The following is a 24,311-nucleotide window of genomic DNA, read 5'->3' as shown; positions in this document are numbered from 1 at the left end:
CTAAAAATTTTAGACACATGGTATGTTGACTTTTTTTTAAACATAATTTTTTGGTATCCTGGACAAATGTCAGTCCTGCACTGTGTTACACTGAGGGAATAAGTTGAAAATGAGATGTGAGTATTGATACAACAAAGCAGGTAAGGAGCAGATCCTTTATGGAGAAGTTTCAAAAATTGTTCTCAACACTGCCCAGTAATAAATTTCATATATATAACAGCAACAGCCTGTTTTGAATGTACTGTTTGCAGAAGCCCTATGATAGTGTCAGTCGCCATTAAGGAAAAGGACAGCAGAACTAAAGTTAAAATACCATAGTGGGTTGAAAAGTCAAGCTAAGTCCCACCTGGCTAAGTAATGTTTAGGAGTATCACTGCATAACGGAACAACACAATATAGTGTTAATCCTAAGTCATAAAAGATTAGTTGGAAATGTGTGGTTATATTTAATAAAAATTTTGATGAAAAAGCTTTAAGGTGTGACAGCTGTCTAAAGGGTTAAATATCCATCTGAGAAAATCTAATACCTCAGAATCCCCTGATAATGCCAACCCAGTGCTAAATTGTTTAAAGCTCATCAAGGAATATGACTGCCTTACATAAGAGGGATTTTAGACAAAAATGGATCATCTCCTGAGCTAATAGAGTTTCTGGCGTAAGGTATTATGTATAGTAGGATAAGGTGTAGGAGAAAAATGTAAGTGATCAAACTAAACCTCTCAGTGCTAATTATTTTCTTTTTTTTTTTTTTTTTTTTTTTGCGACAGAGTCTTGCTCTGTCGCTAGGCTGGAGTGCAGTGGCGCAATCTCAGCTCACTGCAACCTCCACCTCCCGGGTTCAAGTGATTTTCCTGCCTCAGCATCCCAAATAACTGGGACTACAGGCGCTGGCCACCACGCCAGGCTAATTTTTATATTTTTAGTAGAGACAGGGTTTCACCATGTTGGCTAGGAAGGTCTCGATCTCTTGACCTCATGATCCACCCGCCTCAGCCTCCCAAAGTGCTGGGATTACAGGCGTGAGCCACTGTGCCCGGCCTAATTCATTTTCAATGTCGAACTTTCCTCACATTATTTTAAATACCACTTTTATTCAAAACTTCCAAGCTTACCATTATACAAAGTTCTCTTGCCATTTTAAGCCATTTGAATATTCCAAATATTCCAAAGGATAAAAGATAACCCATTGTTTAAAAGGAAGTAGAAAGGCAATACAGATCTCAGATGAAGCCCTGAAAGTAATTGGAACCGCCATAAAGAGTTTTCTGGTGCTGTCATATTTCAGGTTAGTGTTAAACATGTTCTAGCACTTCAAATCCAGCATTTCACAGCTACTGTCTCTGGCTAAGTTTACAAAGGGGGGGGGGGTGTAGCAAAAATTAGTAAATAATAGTAAATAACGTTGGTATGTGGAAGGAACAAGAATGGAAGTACTTTGTGAATGACAGGTTTTCAAACATTTTTATCTACATGCAGGTGACTCTGAAATTTACCTCTTAAACTTCTCTCCTGAACTCCATTTTTTCTCTCCAACTCTTCCCTGGATAGTTCTGCTAGAACTTCAGCACTCCAAACTGTCATCATCTGTACCCCCATCCTACTGCAAACTGATGTTCTTTATCCATTAAGCTAGTTGGACATCCCTATAAAGTGTTCTGTCTTCTCTCCACCGCCGCCTCGCCATCCCCCCTCAACCCCCAATAATAGATGCTCATCACTATCCCTAGCTGCTGCATTGGTCTCCTAGTTTGGACTCTACCCATAAATTTCATCTTTATATTGCTGTCTCTGGGATGTTTTTCAAGTGCAAAATTACAATCATTTTAAAACCAAAATTTGCGCGTCGATGTCTTCCTGTTGTCTGAACCTCAGTCATGATGAACTATAGGAACTCCCTATGTACTGTTTTTGGCCACTTTGCCTTATGCTACTCCTTGTTCAGTTACCTATCTTAAAGTCTTACACCCTAGCAAAAAATTTCCAATTCTTCTTTTTGTTCTGAGGCCACTGAATGCAGCACATACCTTTAGGCTAGTAATTCATTCCACTTACATGTCTCCACCAGAATAAAATTTTAGCACTTAGTATTGTGCGTGGCACACATACTGTAGTTACGTAATAAATGGTCCTTGAGTGTGTATAAATGAAAATAATTGCATATTTATAAAGGCTTGATTTAATTTTATGGCTGCTGCTGCTGCTTGAAACATACAATCTGGGCTGTCTTAAAAATGTGCCGGGATTACAGGCGTGAGCCACCGCTCCCAGCCGAGATAGGTTTTTGATTGCTGTGTTCAAATCCTTAAAAGGTTTTCCCAGAGAAGAGACATGTTCAAATCACATAGGATCAGGAGACCGTTATTTGATACTTCCTTGTCCGATCTCCTCATTTAAAAATGTTACATATTTAAAGGACAGAAATCAGAGTCAGTAGGTAAAAAATCTTAGGGACACAGACTTACTAGCTCAATATAATGAGCTAATTCAATATAATGAGCTAATACTTGACAACTAGATACTTTAAAAAGTGTTACATGCAGCTTGCGAATAGCAAGTTTTCTACCTGGATCAAACTGCTGGGGGAGGGGAACACAGGAAAACCCCAGAAAGCAAGCCACCATATTTTTGAACACTACTCAGAGACAACAGAAAAGCTAGCTTTGTGGTGTCAGAAAAGCTTTCTTGGACACTATCTCATTCTAAGAGTTGAGGAAAATCTAATTTCATGTAAAAATGAGCAAGGGAAAAAGATGTCCAATCACATAAAATGTTTTTGTCAAAATGGAATTATGAATGCTTTAGTAAACAGTGGAGGAAATATCTCTGAAGAATTTAGAAGAAAGTTGTCAGCAAAGCATTTATGGATGTAGTATTTGACCTGGGTCGTCCTTGCTACCTAAATCAGTTGGAATATTAACCTATGTTAATAGTGCAGCTGGAACAGTAGTGGTTCCCTTCTCATTCTGGAGGGACGTTTTCATTCTGGCCCATGTTATCAAACATGATAAGAGAGTGGGAAAGGGAGGGGGTTATAAAGTCGTGATTTATTCACAAGGGCAAAGGGAAGGACAAGGAACTTGAGAAAATTACTCCATGTAGGGTTTCTGATCTATCATCATCCTTGTTCTGCACTCACTTTCAGCCGTATCCAGCTCAGACTACTGGGCATATCACTATAATTGCTATCAATTGTTTTGCTAGTTGCTTAGTCCCAAATCATTATCTTTTCTGTCATTCCACATTTAAGTATTTTATTCAACAAATAGACTGAATGCCTATTATATAACAGACACTCTTCTAAAGCACTGGGGAAAGAGCATGGGTCAAAACAAATTCCTGTTCTGCTGGAGTCCACAATTTTGTTTGGTGGTAGTGGAAGCATAACTAAACATATAAGTGCTATAGAGAAAAGCAAATTAGGGTTAGAATGGAACGAGATGCCCCACTGGCATGTAAGCTCCAGGAGGACAAGGGCTTGCCCTCTCATTAAGGCATTTTCCGTGCTTAGTTAGATATCCAGTATTGGTTGAATGAATAAATGGTGTTGACCATAGATAAATAAGTTCAAAACTTACATTTTCAAATTATGTCAGTAGCAGGCACACATCTTAAATTGTTATATCACTCCGGTGCACGTCTTGCTGAAATTCAGAAGAGGAAGCTATTTCGTATGAAGCCAATAACCTCAAATCAGAAATGAAAACTGGGATATCACCTGTCATATCACTTGCCATCCTCAGCTAAGCCAGGAGAGAGTCCGGCCCATATTCGGTAGCCTGGATACGTAGGTGTATTTAGTGAACGAACGAATGAATCCAACCACTGCAAAGCTGCAAAACCCTCGGGGGTAGTGCTTGGCTTCTGCCAGTTCCACAAGTATTTTAATATTAGCTGAACAAATGAAATGACCAACAAATAAATCGCGACTTTGTGTCAAATGAACTTGGGAAGGCGGATGCGCTTAGGGTCCGGCTGTAGTGAGTAACGCACTCCCTGCGAAGAGTTACGTGGGGTACGAACTCCGAACTGCGAGTTCAGCTCATGGGTTTGTACCTAAAACCTTGCCCTGCGGGAGCGCAGCCGTCCTAACGCGACCTGCCCCGCCCATCAGCTCCTATTGGCTGACTCTCGGAAGACCCGCCTCTTGGGAAGGAAAAGCAGTCGCTTCCCGAATTGCCTGACATCATGCAATGACCAATCAGTAGCAGCGATCTTCAGTTTTGCCCAATGAGACTGGGTACGGGTCCTGGCCCGCGGAGTTTGATTTCGTCCTGGGATGCGGAAGTAGCAGTCCGGTCCTGCGGAAGTAGCAGTCCGGTCCTAGGGTCTAGCAGGTGGGTTCGTTGGGCGCAGGAGGAGGTGGGCGCGCTTTCCGTAATGTTACCGTAGCTGAGCGTGAGGCTCCAGTGCTGGGCACTGGGTTGACCTCTTATTCCTCGCTGAGGGCATCGTTACCTCCTGTGGCTGCAAGCCGAGGCGCGTGGGCGGAAACTAGGTGGATGTCTGGGTAGACGTCTGATCGATCTGCACAAGGAGTGGCGCAGTCTGGAATTTGATTGAGGACTCCTAACGCCCTCCGCTTGATGTTCTGGTGATTCCCGGGGGCTCGGCTTCGGAGGAAGGTGAGCAAGGCTACCACGCTGTGTTTGGAGAGCACCAGGAAGCTTGTGGCCAAAGCGAGGGACGCGATCCGGCTCTGGTCACGGCCTGTTACTAGATGGGTGACCAAGTCACGTCCCCTATCTGGAATTCGTGCTCCTTATTTTAAAAGAGTGAGCAGGGTTGGGCGGTACTTCGATAGATGTGTGAGAAGAGCTACTGTTTATTTTTTTTTAAAAAACTTTGAGTCGTCCCTTGCCTGCTTTCAAGGGTCGGCTAAACTCACCCATCTGCTAAGAGTCTCAGCCCAAAGCTTTCAGGAAAGAGCGAGCTTCGCTGTGGCATGTAACTTGAAGCCTTGCCTACTAAGTAGATGTCCAGTTTGTTGTTGATTGGTCTCTATTAACTAGGCCTCTTCATGAGCTCAAACATCCTACGAGGTTTTAATGTAGTCTAACCAATAAATTGAAATTTCTTTTACAACCCTCTCTTTCCCCCAGATTTCCTCTTCCTTTCTTTTTCTTTGACTTAAAATAATGCTGGCTAGGAGAAATTAGTTGACAGTGTAATGTGTATCAAGAGGACTTTTCCAGGTTATGTAGTACAATTTGTGTGGCATTTATTTGTCAAGAGTAACATTTTCTAAAATTTTTCCCAAAGGCACCAAGAAACTGATAATGTTCCTTTGAATTGGCTTCTGTATTTGCTTCATCAATGTCTCTCATACTGAATATCTTAAGAGAGATGCTGGAATATTTTGGCGTTCCTGTAGAACAGGTAAATGTCCTTTTGGATTGGAATGGATCTGTTGTATTTGTTCTTGGGTTTCATTTTGAAAATAACTTATATGTAATCATTTGATTTAAGGCAAAATTGTTCCTTCTTTTTAGATGGAACAAAGGTGAGTTTGCAACAGTATAGCTTTGATGGTTCGAGTTAGAAGAGGGATAAGATTATTGAGAACATATTTACCTGATAGGACAAGTGCCAAGAGAAGATACAAAGGAAGCAAAATATAGACATGACCTTCACAGAATTACATTTATTGCACAGATACCTTAAAACTTCTATTCAAGGTAATTTATTAACAAGTTCAATATTTAAAGCTCAATAAATCCAGAATAAATCTAATGGAAAGAGGATGATTTAGGCCTGAGAATTATAAGCTGTATTAGTCTGTTCTCATGCTGCTAATTAAGACATACCCGAGACTGGGTAATTTATAAAGGAAAGAGGTTTAATTGACTCACAGTTCCACATGGCTGGGGAGGCCTCACAATCATTGCTGAAGGCAAATGAGTAGCAAAGTCACATCTTACATGGTGGCAGGCAAGAGAGCTTGTGCAGGGGAACTCCTGTTTATAAAACCATCACATCTCATGAGACTTATTCACTACCACGAGCATAGTATGGGGGAAGCTGCCCCCATGATTCAGTTATCATCACCTGGCCCCACCCTTGACACGTGAGGATAATTATAATTCAAGGTGAGATTTGGGTGGGGACACAGCCAAACCATATCATAAGCAAATCAAATTTTATCTACTTGTTGAAAATCTACTGTATCTAAGACAATATGCTTGTTTCTGCAGGTAATACAGAGGAGTAATACATGATTGTTGTATTCATAATGCTTAAAATATGAGGAATAAGAAACAATAAAGATAACTGTAATATGAGATTGACTATAAGGAAGACGGGTGGGGTGAATTAGAAGAAAGTAGTCAAGGATAATTTAAGATTTTTTAAAGCAAAAGTAAGTTGAAGAATCATGGTACCATTATTATAAATGGGCATCTTAGTATGAGAAACTAGTTTGAATATGGAGATGAGGTGAGTCAGAGGTGATGTTAGAACATATAAGTAGAAATATCCTTCAGACAATTGGATATATATATGGTTTTAGAATGTAGGAAAGAAAAAGATTCAGTTTTGGGAGTTATCTGCTTTGTCTTGATACTTAAAGCCATGGACTTTGATAATGGCAAATGTCATTAGATGTGATTGAAACATTTTATTTTATTTTATTTTATTTTATTTATTTATTTATTTTTGAGACGGAGTCTCGCTCTGTCGCCCAGGCTGGAGTGCAGTGGCGCAATCTCGGCTCACTACAAGCTCCGCCTCCTGGGTTCACGCCATTCTCCTGCCTCAGCCTCTCCGAGTAGCTGGTACTACAGGCGCCCGCCACCACGGCCGGCTAATTTTTTTTTTTTTGTATTTTTAGTAGAGACGGGGTTTCACCGTGGTCTCGATCTCCTGACCTCGTGATCCGCCCACCTCGGCCTCCCAAAGTGCTGGGATTACAAGTGTGAGCCACCGCGCCTGGCCTAAAAACATTTTAAATTTCAGTAATTGAGAGACTGAAGATAACAGCTGAACATTTGTTTATCACTATTAGGTTATTGGTGCCCTTAAGAATTTCTGTAAGTGGAGAATGGGACTGTGTTGGAGTAGTTTGAAGAATGTCAGGAAGGGAGGTGGGATCAGCAACCTTCTTTTGAAAAGTTTGCTTGTGAAAAGAAATTGAGAGAGGCCATCAATCTGAAGGGGCTGCAGGATGGAATTTTTATTTTTCTTTTAAAGTTAGAAGTAACTTCAGCATATTTGTCATCACTCTGGAAGAAACAGACAGGAAGAAATTTAAGATCCACATGAGAGAGTGATTGAGCACCGCCTTTGAGAAGATAGTTGGGCAAGGGATCTAATTAAATAAGTCTTGGAAAGGAGAGAGACTGTCCTGTCTTAAAGAACAGAATGAAAGTGAGAGAGAGTGAAAAGAGATTTTTTTTTTTAAGATGGAGTCTTGCTCTGTTGCCCAGGCTGGAGTGCAGTGGTGCAATCTTAGCTCACTGCAACCTCTGCTCCGAGGTTCAAGTGATTCTCCTGCCCCAGCCTCCCGAGTAGCTGGGATTACAGGAGCCTGCCACCAATGCCCAGCTGATTTTTATATTTTTAGTAGAGATGGGGTTTTACCACGTTGGCCAGGCTGGTCTTGAATTTCTAACCTCAAGTGATCCACCTGCCTTGGCCTTCCGAAGTGCTGGGATTACAGGCGTGAGCCCCCGCGCCTGGTCTAAAAAGAGATTTTGAATGGAGCTAAGTAACAGAAATGAAGTTGAGGTATGTCAAGTTGAAGTTCTCGAGCAGAGACAAGGTCACTTGCAGGTAATGAAGTGGTGGGATTTGAGAAGGGATTTCGGAGATCGGAGACTGCTCTGGACAATGTGGTATAGAATCTAACACGTTATGAAGGGATTTCAGAATACCTGTGAGAACCCAGCTGAAGTCATCATGGAGTTGTAGTTTTTCTAAATATTGTCGTTCTGTGATTTTTTTTTTCCTAGCTAAGAGTAATTAGGGTAGTGTATTCATTAGCAGTGTGGGAGCACATAATATCAAAAGAACGAACCATTTTTGAGTGGCATTGAACATATTACTGAAATAATTAACCAGAAAATCCATGCTTGGTAGGAAAATTAGTAAAGTCAAAATGTGGGTGCTAGACCAGGAATAGAGGGAAGATGAAATAATAAGAATGGTGAAGATAGCCAGATGTGGTGAGTCACCCCTGTAATCCCAACACTTTGGGAGGCTGAGGCAGGCATATCACTTGAGCTCAGGTTTTCAAGACCAGCTTGGGCAACATGATGAAACATCGTCTCTGTCAAAAATATAAAAATTAACCAGGCATGGTCGTGTGCGCCTGTGGTCCCAGCTACTCCAGAGGCTGAGGTAGGAGGACTGCTTGAGCCCGGGAGGTAGAGTTTGAAGTGAACCCTGATCATGCCTCTGCACTCCAGCCTGGGTGACAGAGTGAGACCCTATCTCAAAAAAAATCTCAAGAAGCAAACAACAACAACAACGAAAGTGGTGAAGATGGCCAGGGGCAATGAAGGAATGAGAGGAAGGACAGGAGTTTATTAGGATGGAAACTGCCGAGCAAGATAGGAAGGTATCATTTAAATTAACTAAGAGCTAACCCAACTCTTGGGTGACTGTATATGTCGTAGGTAGCCCTCATGGTAGCAAAGCCTCTATGCCTGTTGTTCTTAGCAGGGGTATGCAGATGAATGGTCTGTAGAACACTTTAAATATAAATGGTCAATCCTCCAAATATTCTACTAGTAATAGGTCTGGGATCTATATCCTCTAGGCTGTGCAATCCAGTATGATAACCACTGGCCACATGTCACTTTTAAGCACTCAAAATATCTGAATTGAGATCTTCTATAGGTGTAAACTGTATAAGGGATTTTGAAGACTGAGCGTGAAAAAAATGTAAAATAATCTTAGCAATTTAAAAATATTATTGGTTGAGCATCACTCAAAACCTGAAATCTAAAATGCTCCAAAATCCCAAACTTCTTGAGTGCCAGCATGACACCACAATGGGAAAATTTTACACCTGACCTCATATGATGGGTCACAATCAAAATGCAGGTGCACAAGTTTACTTAGCCTGCTGTCGTTGGTTGTTGCTGTTGTTTAACAGCTGAGACAGGCTGTTTATTGGATGTTTTAACGAGGATGCTAATAGGAGGCTACCTATATCTGTTGGGATCTTAGGAAAAATGTCCAATTTATTATGTCGTATCTTTTGGCTGGTGGGGGAGAGTGGTTCCTGTGGCAATGGTTTACAGTAATTTGGGAAGCCCACACCAAAGGACAAAGTATTATTTGAGCTATAGTAGCACATTATTACTTCTAATGCCTTTTCAAGAGCTGACTGCCAGCGGATATATTTCACTTTATGTAAATAACACTGAATTGTCTAGGACCTGATTTATTCCCTTTTTTATTTCTCCTTTAAAGGAAATTACAGAAGTATACTCCATATTACTTCGTTGCTTGATAATCTGAAATTGTCAATTTTTGGTTGGGCCAAAAAGATGGGATTTGTAGCTGGGGGAGGGGATGCAATTTTTTTGAACAAAGTTTCTCCCAAGGTATTTGGACATATCAGAAATAGAACAAAATGAATTGTGGTTTTTAAAAGATCTTCCTGGAATGTATATAAGTTTACTACCATCTTTTTTTTGGACAAATACTCATAAAGTTCTATTCTTTGAAGAAAGGCTTTGCCATTCTATATTTCTTTTTAAAAATAAATGTTATTTTACAGGACTCCCTGTGTTTTAAAAAAAAATGCCACTGCATCTTTTTTACGTCTCCTTTTTTCATACTTATATAAATGTGCTTAATCAGAGTGCATTTTAATTCATACTTTATGTTTAAAATAGGTTTTGCTGATTTGGGAAAATAAAGACTATGGATCAACTAGGAGTATTGTTCGTATTATTGGGAAAATGCTTCCATTGGAACCTTGTCGAAGACCTAATTTTGAGGTAAGTCAGTCAACATAAATTGTTTAAGTACCAAGTACAAAATAATCCTAGGTACTCTTAACAGGTATGGGGTAGAACAGCAAACGAAGAAACATTTCCTGCAAGCCAAAAACCTTTAGTTTACCCTTGGGAACAGGCCATTTCATATATGTTTTTGTGGTTTTGTTTATTTAAATACAATCATGCATTGTTTAATGATGGGGGGGATACATTCTGAGAAAAGCGTTGTTCGGTGATTTTGTCATTGTGCAAACATCACAGAGTATACTGGCACAAACCTAGATGGTATATGGCCTATTATGCACCCAGGCTATATGGTATGACCTGTTGCTTCTAGTCTGAAAACCTTTTCAGCATGTTACTGTACTGAATACTGTAGGCAGTTGTTACACAATGGTAAGTGTCTGTGTATCTAAACATAGAAAAAGTACGGTAATAATGCAGTAAAAATTAGATAAAAAATGTTACGTCCATGTAGGGCACCTACCGTGAATGGAAGATGGGAAGTTGCTCTGGGTGAGTCAGTGAGTGGTGAGTGAATTTGAAGGCCTAGGACATTACTGTACACTACTGTAGACTTTATAAACACTATACACTTAGGCTACACTAAATTTATACAAAAACCCTCTCTTCAATAATACATTAACCGTAGCTTACTGTAACTTTTTATAAATTTTTTTTAATTTTTTTAATTTTTTAATTTTTTTATTATTATACTTTAGGTTTTAGGTATTTTGTAAAAAGTTTTGACTCTTTTGTAGTAACCCTTATCTTAAAACACACATTGTACAGCTATACAAAATATTTTTTATATCCTTATTCTATAAGCTTTTTATGATTTAAAAATTTTTAAATTTTTTATACTTTTAAAATTTTTTTGTTAAAACTAAGACACAAGCACACACGTTAGCCTAGGCCTACCCAGGGCAGAATCATCAATATCACTGTCTTCTACCTCCACATCTTGTCCTACTGGAAGGCCTTCAGTGGCAATAACATGCATGGAGCTGTCATCTCCTACGATAACAATACCTTCTCCTGGAATACCTCCTGAAGGACCTTCCTGAGGCTGTGTTATAGTTAACTTTCTTTTTTTTTTTTTTTTAAGATAAGGTCTTGCTGTCACCCAGGCCAAATGAAGTGCAGTGGCATGATAACGGCTCACTGCAGCCTCAACCTCCTGGGCTCAAGTGATCCTCCCACCTCAGCCTCCTGAGTAGCTGGGACTACTTGGGAGGTGTGCACCACCACACCTGGCTGACTTTTTTTTGGTCTGGTAGAGACAGGATCTTGCTATGTTGCCCTGGCTGGTCTTGGACTCCTGGCCTTAATTGATCCTCCTGCCTTGGCCTCCCAAAGTGCTGGGATTACAGGAATGCACCACCATGCCCAGCCAACTTTTCTTTTTAAGTAGAAGGAATACACTCTAAAATAATAATAAAAAGTATAATATAGTAAATACTAGGTGATAGGAATATTTCAGTTTCATTATAATCTTATGTGATCCCATGTATATGCAGTCCGTCATCGACCTAAACGTTATGTGGTACATGTCTGTAATGACATTCACAGATGGGCAAGTGTGAACAATAACTGAAGAGTTTAATTTTATTTTGCATTTTATGATAGATGAAATTAACCAGGGGAGGGAATATTGCTTAGTGCTTAGACTTCAGCATAACATTTTTCCCAGTGTTCTTTCTTGCTAACAGGTGCATGTTTTTCTATTGAATATTCTTTTTCTTTTTCTTTCTTTTGGATTGTTAACTAATTTAATACCATGGGGCATGTGTCTTCTCCTGACTCCCTGCAGAGCTCTGACTATTTTTTTCTTTTTTTACTTTAGTTAATCCCTCTCTTGAACTCTGTAGACTCTGGTAATCGTGGATCTATGGTTCCATCTTTTGCTGATATTTTGTATGTGGCAAATGATGAAGAAGTCAGTTATCTCAGATTTCGGTAATTTTATATGCTTATCTTGGGAAGTGGGCTATAAACTGAATTCTTGTGTGTGTCAAAGCTTGTTCAGATTGATTGAGCTTTTTTGTTTTATCTTCAAACTGTGCTGTGCCCTACTGTATCTTCCTAATAAAGAAGACTGGCTGCTTTTCATTTTTTTAGCCAGTTTTTTTTTTTTAGTGCACATTTAAACCTAATACCAGGCCTAGGAGGGAGTGGTTATTAAAGAGATATTAGAATCATGTATTTAGCCAAAACTTATATACTGTTTATTGTGCACCAGGCAATGATGTTAAATGTATTTCAAAATTTGGATGTGTTACTCCTAGGGAGTATTACCTTATATGTTAGTATATTCAGATACAGGCTCTAAGCACGTTAAGTGTCAATTATTTAAGTATTCTGGCTGATTTTATTATGTATCAAACTGGCACCAATTTTCAAATAGTTAAAATAACATACATTTCACCCTAACATAATCCTGAATGTAAGGCTCTTTATTAACTTATATAGAACTTCTAAATAAATTAACTTACCTGCGTTTAAAGTTAATAAGTAGAACAATTGCAGGATAATTATTTTTGTTTTATAATCTAAAAGCAAGGTTTGTTTTGTTCATTTCCTGGTCACTGACTGGTCCTCCATTGGAGGCTACGTTCTGTTTATATTGGGAATACAAAGCCAAATAAGATGTTTTCCTTGTCCTCAGTGACTCTAGAAACAATCATGGGGGATAGAGAGTAGTTTTTTTTTTTTTTTTTTTTTTGAGACAGAGTCTCACTCTGTTGACCAGGCTGGAGTGCAATGGCACGATTGTCTTGGCTCACCACAACCTCTGCCTCCCAGGCTCAAGTGATTCTCCTGCCTCGGCCTCCGGAGTAGCTGGGACTACAGGGGCAAGTCATCACACCCGGCTAATTTTTAAAAATATTTTTAGTAGAGACAGGGTTTCACCATTTTGACGAGGCTGGTCTCGAACTCCTGACCTCAGGTGATTCACTGCCTCAGCCCCCAAAGTGTTGGGATTACAGGCATGAGCCACTGTGCCTGGCCTGAGAGTAGCTTTTATTTTGTTTTATTGTCTTTTGATTTTCACGTAGGAGTGTAAGAGTTTATAATTCTTTTGATTGGAAATATATCTTCCCTCCATTTCATATTTTTTTTTCACCCACAGAAATAGTATATGGAAAAATGAAGAAGAGAAAGTGGAAATTTTTCAGCCTTTGCGACTAGTTCGGGATCCACTGTCACCTGCTGTAAGACAGAATGAAACAGTGAAAAATGATCTGCCTGTAAATGAAGCTGCAATTAAAAAAATAGCTGCCCTTGAAAATGAGCTGACTTTTCTTCGCTCTCAGATTGCAGCAATTGTGGAAATGCAGGAACTGAAAAACAGTACAAATTCTAGTAAGTAACACTAGGATTTTTGTTTCAGTTAGATGATACTCATGGTATAGCCTATACCAACCCGTACAGCATGATACTGTACTGAATATAGTACATATAAGTAGCATACAGGAACATCTAGTATTTAAGTGAGTACAATTCTGAATAAGTGCCATGAAAACATTAAATGTATGTAAAAGGATGTTGAATATACAAAATTATTATATCTGATGTTTATTCAGGATGAATTAAGACACATTTGTAGTGAGGGGATGGCTTTGATTTAAAGAAGAACTAGCTTTACTGTACTAGAAGATTGTATTTTTGTATTAAAAAGTCTGTTGTCTTCTAAGTAAGCTTTTCTTTTTTTTTTATTTTTTTTTTTTTTGAGACAGAGTCTCGCTCTGTCGTCCAGGCTGGAGTGCAGTGGCACGATCTCGGCTCACTGCAAGCTCCACCTCCCGGGTCCATGCCATTCTCCTGCCTCAGCCTCTCGAGTAGCTGGGACTCCAGGCGCCCGCCACCACGCTCGGCTAATTTTTTGTATTTTTAGTAGAGACGGGGTTTCACTGTGTTAGCCAGGATGGTCTCGATCTGCTGACCTCGTGATCCACCCGCCTTGGCCTCCCAAAGTGCTGGGATTACAGGCATGAGCCACCGCGCCTGGCCCTCAGTAAGCTTTTCTAACTCTTCATGAAAGCATTGGATATTAAAGAGGAAGAATGCATTGGTTTGAAAGAGGATATAGGTTTGAGTCATCATATGTTTATAGTTTTTAGTTATTGCTGCTACACTTCCACCAAGTTGAGGTGAGTAATGTTTTCCAGATGATTGTTTTATAAATTTAGAGATACAACTTGCTTTAAACATATGCACACACACACACACAAAATGTATGTATGTGTGTATAAAATATAAAGCAATCTAGGTACTGAATGCTTTTCACAACAGATTTGGCTGTAAAGGGCTGTGTGTAAATATAATTGCTAAAAATTTTTTAATATATATGTATATATACAAATGCATAAATACACATATAATTTAAGATATTTATAACATTTACATATAAACACATTATATAATATACAATAACTTATATTTATACATAATAAATAAAATGATATATAACTATACACAGTTTTCCTAAGCAGTCATGTTTACCCACAGTCCTTTAAGAGCAAATCTGTTGTGGAAAAGTTAAATACTCAGTACCCATCTTAAGCTTTGCTTAGAAAATAATATGCTTATTTCTCCAATGTCATTATAGAGTGAATACATCAATTTGTGTTTCTAACTACAAGTTGTTGATTTATGTTTTAGCTTTTTAAAATAGAGGATGAAGTTCAGAGTGTATGTGAATTACAGAAAAAACTCGTTTTTTTTTTGTTTGTTAAAAATGCATTCTCCTCCCCACTCTGCTCTTGGACCTACACTGAAAATTCCTAACTGGATTAAAAATGAATTCACAATTTGACTTGACTCTTAAATTACTAAGCAGATGGGATTGATACTCTTTCCTTGCTACCATATCACTACCTTTAGTAGCATTACAGAAATTACTCCTGTTTTGGCTCTAATTAGTGTTATTAATATATATTACGTTAGAGATAACTGTGAATGATTTTGTAATAAACCACTTTGTTTGTAGGTTCCTTTGGCTTGAATGACGAGCCCATTAGTTTGGGTCAGTTGTCATCATCGCAGGCTGCCCATCTGAGTGTGGAGCCAGATCAGTTTCCAAGTTCAGTGCTTTCTTCTCCTCCTCCTCCACCACCACTTCCTCCTCAGTTTTCATCTCTCCAGCCACCATGTTTTCCTCCCATACAACCAGGATCTAATCATATTTGTGACTCAGATAATCCAGCAACTGAAATGAGCAAACAGAACCCGGCTGCTAATAAGACCAATTATAGTCATCATTCAAAAAGCCAGAGAAATAAAGATATTCCAAACATGTTGGACGTTCTAAAGGATATGAATAAGGTTAAGCTTCGTGCAATTGAGCGGTATGTTGTTGTAATTTGAAAAGTGAACTGAAATTTTGTCAATTTTATGTTTAGAAAAATTATTATGTTTATGAAAATTAACATATATGTCTTTTTTCTTATTCTTCTTCACACCTGAATACCTCTCCCAGAGATAATGACATTCAATTATTTTTGACTATTTCTTCTTCTAGTCTCTTATCACCATATTTTTGAAACAACATACTTATTTGCTATTTCTTGATATTTTAATTATATTGACTTCCAGTTGTAGGATATTAGGAATATATTTTCTTAGATACTCTACCGAGGACACACACACACATCTTGCTACGTCTTCCTGAAATAAACCACAATCTTTAGTTAAAAGAGTATTCAAAATTAATATCCTTATTATAACAGTAAACATCCACAGTAAGCCATTTCTCATATTGTAACCCAGGCTGGAGGGCAGTGTTGAAATTACGGCTCACTGCAGCCTCGACCTCCTGGGCTCAAGTGATCCTCCCACCTCAGCTTCCTTAGTAGTTGGGACTATAGGCATGTGCCACCATACCTGGCTAATTTTTGTATTTTTTTGTAGAGATGGGGTTTCGCCATGTTGCCCAGGCTGGTCTCGAACTCCTGAGCTCAAGCGATCTGCCCATGTTGGCCTCCCAAAGCGCTGGGATTACAGGTGTGAGCCACTGTGCCTGGCCCCATTTCATATATTTTGACTACATTTTATTGAATAATTTTTTTAGAGTTAATAATTGCCTGTCTGAGTTCCATTTGTGTGTGTGTGTGTGTTGTGTGTGTGTGGTGAAAAAACATAGTGAGCTCCATTCTGTTAACAAATTTTTATGTGTATAATACAGTATCGTTAAGCACAATGTTGTACGACAGATCTCTAGGGCTTTTTCATCTTGCATAACTGAAATTTTATACTCACTGAACAGTAATCGTTTCCTTCTCCCCTCATCCCCTGGCAACTGCCATTCTTCTTTCTACTCCTATAGTTTGATTACTTTATTTTTTATTTTATCTTATTAAAAAAAATAGAGACAGGATTTCACTGTGTTGCCCAGGCTGGTCTTGAACTCCTGGGCTCAGGTGATCCTCCTGCCTCGGTCTCTCAAAGTACTGGGATTACAGGCAAGAGCCACTGTGTCCGGCCTAGTTTGATGACTTTAGATGCCTCATATAAGTGAATCATGCAGCATTTATCTTTTTGTGAGTGGCTTATTTCACTTAGCATGCTATATGTTATATGTATATATCCCATTTCTTAATCCATTCATCTATTGATAGACATTTAGTTTGCTTCCATGTCTTTTTTTTTTTTTTCTTTTTTTTTTTTTTTTTTTTTGAGACGGAGTCTCGCTGTGTCACCCAGGCTGGAGTGCAGTGGCGCAATCTCGGCTCACTGCAAGCTCTGCCTCCCGGGTTCACGCCATTCTCCTGCCTCAGCCTCTCCGAGTAGCTGGGACTACAGGCGCCCGCCACCCGTCCGGCTAATTTTTTGTATTTTTAGTAGAGACGGGGTTTCACCGTGGTCTCGATCTCCTGACCTCGTGATCCACCCGCCTCGGCCTCCCAAAGTGCTGGGATTACAAGCGTGAGCCACCGCGTCCGGCCTTCCATGTCTTGTCTATTGTGAATAGCACTGTGATGAATGTGGGTGTGCAGATATCTCTTTGAGATACTGATTTCACTTCTTTTGGATAAGTACCCAGAAGTGGGATTGCTGGATCATAGGGTAGTTCTATTTCTGATTTTTGGATGACCCTCCATTTAGTTCTTGGTGATTCTCCTCGAGGATCCCTCTGTGCCCGAAGGATTTCCTTCGCTTACCTCTTGAGCATTCTTGCCCCCTTTTTTCTATGCTGCATCACTGATTGCCTAAATGTCATATCTTCCTATAGCTTCCTGAGAAACATAAAAGGTAGATTAGTTTACTACTTTGCATGTCCAAAAATGTTCTTTTATTCTTTTTTTTTTTTTTTGAGACAGAGTCTGGCTCTGTCGCCCAGGCTGGAGTGCAGTGGCATGATCTTGGCTCACTGCAGCTTCTGCCTCCGTGGTCTTGGTTCAAGCAATTCTCTTGCCTCAGCCTCCCAAGTAGCTGGGATTACAGGCACATTGCCACCATGCTCAGCTAATTTTTGTAGTTTTAGTATACTGAGACGGGGTTTCACCATGTTGGCCAGGCTGGTCATGAACTCCTGACCTTGTGATCTGCCGGCCTCGCCCTCCCAAAGTGCTGGGATTACAGGTGTGAGCCACCACACCTGGCCCACATTTTTAATTTTTAAGAGCTGTTTCTTTTTCTTCAAATGCTTCTTTTTAAAATCTTTTTGGTTTTGTTGGTCTTATCCCACTGACAGTATTAAAAGTGTAGGTTTGTTTTAAGTTTTCCTCTGTTCTTGAATTGCTGTATTTTTTGTGAGTTTCTTTTTTCCTTTTAGCTTTGATCTCTATCTTTAGTTTTGTAGCCTTGTGTAAGCATCTGGTGATTCTTATTTAAAAATGAGGCAAGGAAAAGCTGATTGCATGTTCTTTGTGTGAAGTGGTCTTATCAACTTAGGGGCTTCACAATTTAGTGATTAGGGAGAGGACCATTTTGTTGGCCACACCCCAGAGCTGTATGTCTTTTCTTTTGGGCTACAGGATTTTCCTTAGAAAGTTCTTCATTCTCCCTTGTGGTCAGGAGGGATGGGGATTACCCAGCGGGTGCAAGCCAGGTCATTGGAGAGCTGAGTGGGGAAAGACGAGCAAGAGAGAAGTGTCTTATTCAGCACACGCCCTGTGTTCAGCAGGGCGACCACGCCCCATGCTCTCACTTTCATCAGCTTTCCAGCTTCCAGCATCTGGTTGCAATTCTTATCTCCTGTCTCCCCTTCTAATCTCTTTGTCCTTGTGGATATATAGATCTTTTTCATTTCTTTACTGTCATTTTAGTAGGATTTCACAAGGGATTTGCCATGCTTACCTGGAAGTCCCTCAGTGAGGCTTTTGGTGAGAAAATAGATATATTTTCTGTATAATAGTCCTAGGACAGATAAGTCAGTTCTGTTTTTAATGAGGTTGTGAGTTTGATCCTTGCAGCGATGCAGAAGGGCTCATTTTAAGTGAAATCCTTGTGAAGAGGAAATAGAAGGGAAACCAGTAACCACAGGAAGAGCATGAGGCAGCTTGTTGAGAAAAATCTCATGGCTGTAGGTGCATGCTTGGTCCCAACTAGATCTTGTACTTTTGTGATTGGGCTTAGTCAATATCAAGTGGCAACTCTGTGACTGTTACCATCACTGGAAAAACAACTAAAAGGCCAGTAGCCTCTGCCTCCTGTCCCCCTATTCTCTCCTGAGTTGCCTCTACAGCTAACTTTGTTTTGTACATTGCTGAGGAATCAGATGAGCTCTGTCACCTCTTTACACCCACAGATTCCCCATGCAGATTCTCTGCCTTCCATCTTGCTGTTGGGAGTGAAGTGTCATCATTCATGGCCAGGCTCTTCCTTTGGTTACTGGTTTCCCTTCTCTTTCCTCTTCACAAGGATTTCACTTAAAATGAGCCCTTCTGCATCACTGAATCTTCCTTCTTTACCTCGTCCTTCTCCTCACACCTGAGTACTTCCCACCTTCAAAACACATGTACTCTCAGCCGTTGTTCTGCTCCCCTTTCTGATATGAATTCTTGAAGTTGTCCATAATTTGTTTCTATCTATCGCTGCCGCCTTCTACCCACAGTGACTCCATTGAAAACTGTTTCACCAGTGACTCCATGTGGCTAAATCCAGTGGTCTCTTCGCATTGCTCGTCTTCCTTGACCTCTTGGCAGCATTTGATACAGCCTATGGTCCCCACCTCCTTGGAGCACTTTCTTTTTTTTTTGAGATGGAGTCTCGCTCTGTTGCCAGGCTGGAGTGAGGTGGCACAATCTTGGCTAACTGCAACCTCTGCCTCCTGGATTCAAGTGATTCTCCTGCCTCAGTCTCCCGAGTAGCTGGGACTACAGGCATGTGCCATCATGCCCAGCTAATTTTTGTATTTTTAGTAGAGATGGGGTTTCACCGTATTGGCCAGAATGGTCTCGATCTCTTGACCTCGTGATCCGCCCACCTTGGCCTCCCAAAGTGCTGGGATTACAGGCGCGAGCCACTGCGCCCAGCTGGGAGCACTTTCTTTACTTGGTTTCTGGGAAAACATACCCCGAGGTTTCCTCTGACCTCATCAGCTATTCCTTCTTATGCCTTTAACTCTTCCCCTTGGGCCTGGTCTTTAAATGTTGAAGTACCTGGTTCAGACCTCAGCCCCCTCTCTTCTCTGTCCATGCTGTTTCCTTTGGTGAGCTCACCTAGTCCTATGGCTCTACATACCAGCTGTATGCTTATGACTCAAACGTTTATTTTTCTAGCCCTGACCTCTCCTCTTGAGCCCAGATGCATATACTGAAATGCCTACTTGACATCTTTATTTGCCTGTCTCACAGGTATCTCGTTTCACAGGTCCAAAACAGGACTTTTCCTTCCTACCTGTTCTTTTCCACCACCTTGAAAACCTGTTCTTTCCCATGTCTTTTGCATCTTAGCAAATGGCAACATGATCACCCGGTTGCTTAAGATCTAGGAATCAGGCCAGGTGCGGTGGCTCACACCAGTAATCCCAGCACTTTGGGAGACTGAGGTGGGCGGATCACTTGAGGTCAGGAGTTCAAGACCAGCCTGGCCAACATGGTGAAATCCAGTCTCTACTAAAAATACAAAAATTACCCTGACATGGTGGCGCACACCTGTAATCCCAGCTACTAGGAGGCTGAGGCAGGAGAATTAATTGTTTGAGCCCGGGAGGCGGAGGTTGCAGTGAGCCACTGTACTCCAGCCTTGGTGACAAAGCGAGACTCTGTCTCAAAAAAACAAAAACAAATATCTAGAAATCATCCTTCATCTTTATTTTCCGTTCTCTCTCCCACCGTTCCCATCAGCGCATAGCTCAATTCTGTGGACCCTCTTGACCTCCACCGCCAACTCCCCAGGCTAAGCCCATTCTTATCTAGCTTAGACTTCCACAGCAGCCTCCTCAGTGGTCTGTTTCCATTCTCGCCTCCTTATTTATTCTGCAGATAGTGACCAGAAGTCAGATCAGGCCATTCTCCTGCTTCAGACTCTTCTGTGCATTTCTGTTGTGCTTGAATCAGTTCTAGAGCCCTTGCTGTGTCTGTAGGTCCCTCCAGGAGCCAGACCTCACTTCTCTCGCTGAGCTCCTCTCCTACGTCCCATGTTTGCCCACTGCACTCCAGCTGCAGTTGCTTTCCTTTTTCCATTTCTCACACATGCCAAGCTCCTTCCTGCTGTACCCCCAGATGTTTACACTAAAACTGACCCCTTGTCATTTTCTTAAAGAGGATGTTGCTTCCTTAAAGAGGCTTTTTTTCTGATCATATCTCATCTGAAGTGCTTCTGTCCCTAATCACTATTACATTTCCCTATTTTTTACTTTTTAATGTTTTTTTTTTTTTTTTGAGACAGGGTGTTGCCCTGTCACCCAGGCTGGAGTGTAGTGGTGCCACGACTTGCTGCAGGCTTGACCTCCTTGGCTCAAGTGATCCTCCTGCCTTAACCTCCCAAGTAGTTGCCTGGCTAATTGTTAAATTTTTTCTAGAGACGGGGTCTCACTATGTTACCCAAGCTGCTCTCGAACTCCTGGGCTCAAGCAGTCCTCCCACCTTGGCCTCCTAAAGTGCTGGGATTACAGGCATGAGCTACCATGCCCAGCCTCTGTTTTGTTTTATTCACAGCACTTATTACCATCCAAATGATCTTGCTCACTTGTATATTGATGATAGTCTTGCTGTAAGAACTGGGAGCAGAATACTCCCAAAGCGTAAAATGGAGTCGGATGTAGTAGTGGGCATTCAATGAAGATTAAATGAATGAATGACCAAACAAATGAACAATTTGCCTAATTTTTTTTTTTGGCATGAACTCTAGTCCTTTTAAAAGTTCTTACTTATTTGAATTTTCCTACCCATTAAGAAATTAGAAAATTATAATAATAAAGATCTTCAGCATAGTAACATCTGACAGATCTCAGACAGCAAGGTTATGGCAGTGTCTCAAGTCACATGGGTTTTTGGTTTTCTGATTCTTCATTCATTGTGCCTTATTTCCTTGCAAAAATTTCTTGAAGATTAGATTATTTTCACTCTCTTGAAGACTGATTGAATTGTAAGATATTATGCTTGTATTCCTGCTATGTTTATCAACAAGGAGCTAAAATTACATCCAAGTTTTAATAAATTCAATTTTTTTTTTTAAAATAGGTCACCTGGCGGTAGACCCATTCATAAGAGGAAAAGACAGAATTCACATTGGGATCCAGTTTCTTTAATATCTCATGCACTTAAGCAGAAATTTGCATTTCAAGAAGATGATTCTTTTGAGAAAGAGAATACATCTTGGGAATCTTCCCCATTTTCTAGTCCAGAAACTTCAAGGGTAAGCTACACTAATGTAAAATTAATTTTTCAGTTTTTCTCCGATGTATTGTTTATGTTGCAGCTTTGTGTTCAAGTTCTCTTGAAGTAATTGTGCAGAATGGGCTATATAATTGTTTATTGATGCTGCTAATGTTTCTGGGGTGTTTTTTTTGTGGTTAATTTTATATGCTCATTTTCACTTTTAGCCTATCATGAGCTCTTTTGAAATAAAATACTTAATTTGAAAAATATTTATGCATATGTTTATAATGACTTATCTTAGACAGGTGCCAATTTGATGTTGCCATCTGCAGTATGAACTGGGTGTCTGACAGTTTGAGAGGGCCAGGGAAGAATGGTGCAATAGATTTCCCCTAACCATATGGAATGTGAATACGCCAAGATTTTTCTCTGTCAAATGTACAGACTTTGGATATTTTGTTGAATATAATGTTAACTCTGCATGTAAAAAAGCAAATGGGATTCTAGTTATCTTTAGTGACAGCACTTACTGGATGCCTAGGATGACAAACACTGGATTTTAAGCATTTGAGCCTTAAGATTACTCCTTACTTGAAGTCTCTTTTCTTAAATTTAGAAGTAATTCTAATTTTGGGGTGGTTTTCACATGTCTTAATTTAGTTGAGGTAGTATTAACACGTAAGAATAAGCCTTGAGAATGACAGGAGTGTGGAAGAGGAACAGCATCTAAAGTCAGCTAGATAGCACTGAGGAAGGACAGACGTCAGCAGAGGAAGAGACTGGAAGACTCAGACGCACTGAGCCCTCCAAGAGTGTAACAGGGCCGGGCGTGGTCATCCCAGCACTTTGGGAGGCTGAGGTGGGCAGATCATGCATGAGGTCAGGAGTTCGAGACCAACCTGACCAACATGGTGAAACCTCATCTCTACTAAAAATACAAAAATTAGCTGGGCGTGGTGGCACACACCTGTAATCAATTCCAGCTACTCGGGAGGCTGAGGCAGGAGAATTGCTTGAACTCGGGAGGTGGAGGTTGCAGTGAGCCAAGACTGTGCCACTGCACTGCAGCCTGGCGACAGAGCGAGACTCTGTCTCAAATAAAAAAAAAAAAAAGAGTGTAACAGAGTGGAGGGACTTGTCACACACACACATTCCCACTCCAGTGTGTGCAGCCTCTGTGCTCAGCATTGTGTGTGTGTGTGTGTGTGTGTGTGTACTGTATCTGATGTTTAGCATGTCGACTTAGAAAATTATATTCTCTTAACTATTTAAGAAGACAAAAAGTTCACTTTAGAACTATTACTATAAAAATGCAAGTGTGTCTAAAATAAATGTTTAATTTTAACATTTGTAGAGCAGTTTGTAACTTGCAAAGTACCTTTTTTACTCATCTCACTAGATCTTCACAGCAGTAATCCCCCTGTCCCCCAAAATGTGAGGAAAATGAGCCCTGTAGTGCCTATAATCCCATATCTAAGGGGCAGAGCAGAGACTAGAACTTGGTTTCTTAAAATTTGAGGGTGTTTGAAAACCTGCAGTTATCTAAGCAGTTCCCGTAGGTGGAACACACTGTTTCCCAGTGATAGTGGGTAAACGAAGTGTTACTAGGTTGTCATTTACTGCTTGCTATTAGTTCCGTGTCTCTTAGCACTTTCTTTCCAGCCAATTACAAGTATTTTAGAGAATCTTCTTTTTTTTTTACATAGTTTTTAGCACTGGGCACATAGGGACTCAAATTTTAGTTGCCCAAGAGCTCGGTCTGTGCCGCTGAGAATGTCTCTTCACTTTTGTCCTTGGCTGTGAGCGTAGTACCTGATACATAGCCAAATAACTATGTATTATAGTAATAAATACAGTAAATAAATATTGTGAATGAAACCTCAGAGGGTCATCTGGCCTTTGTCTTGCCCTCCTTTTTTTTTTTTAACATTAGAATAATTTCTGTGTCAAATATTTGCTTTATTTCAGTTTGGACATCACATTTCACAGTTAGAAGGACAGCGAACTAAAGAAGAAATGGTCAACACAAAAGCTGTTGACCAAGGTATCAGCAACACAAGCCTTCTAAACTCAAGGATTTAAACTCAACTTAAGGTTGAGCCTTAAACTTCTAAAACTTCTTCCTGGATGATAAATTATTCTTAGAAACTGATTCAGACTGTTAAAGGCTAAAAGTAGATGTATTTAAAGACTCTTCTTGACACATTTTGCCTACACTTGCTATGTAAATATGTACGCCTGTCATTTTTGTTTCCTTTGTTCCTTTTTACGTTGATACTCTATTCTTCTGTACATAGAGCTTAAAATAAACATTCCTTTTGAACTTGCTTGTGTTTTGTAGCAACTCAAATTCATGTTTTCTCACCACATAGTCTGACCTTTTTTTGTTGTTTTTTTGTGAGGAATTCCATAGGTAGAGTTTCTTGGATAATAGAAATGAAACCTAAGTTTGCAACAGATATTTTGTCCCTCTTCTCCCACATACTAATGTGATATGGAAATTTACATGTTTCCCTGGACCCTTCAGACTGTGTGCAACAGCCAGGGAGCTGAGGTCACCATTGGAATGGACTCAGCCCCACCCATTTTGCCAAGC

At 40.1% G+C, this 24,311-nt stretch overlaps 1 protein-coding gene across 1 annotated transcript; it reads left to right on the top strand.

Moving 5' to 3' along the window:
* Nucleotides 1–3,507: 3,507 nt before the first annotated feature.
* Nucleotides 3,508–24,042, top strand: MTFR2 (mitochondrial fission regulator 2). The gene is made up of 7 exons (XM_030809728.1): nt 3,508–5,376; nt 9,843–9,947; nt 11,794–11,906; nt 13,081–13,313; nt 14,941–15,298; nt 21,578–21,752; nt 23,684–24,042. Exons 1-7 carry the CDS (start codon nt 5,314–5,316, stop codon nt 23,795–23,797), a joined length of 1,161 nt encoding a protein of 386 aa, XP_030665588.1. The 5' UTR covers nt 3,508–5,313; the 3' UTR covers nt 23,798–24,042.
* Nucleotides 24,043–24,311: the final 269 nt, after the last annotated feature.

This window comes from Nomascus leucogenys, chromosome 3 (genome assembly GCF_006542625.1).
Source record: "Nomascus leucogenys isolate Asia chromosome 3, Asia_NLE_v1, whole genome shotgun sequence".
NCBI lineage: Eukaryota > Metazoa > Chordata > Mammalia > Primates > Hylobatidae > Nomascus > Nomascus leucogenys.
Note: the sequence above shows the minus strand (reverse complement) of the source record. Positions and strands in the feature narration are given on the sequence as shown.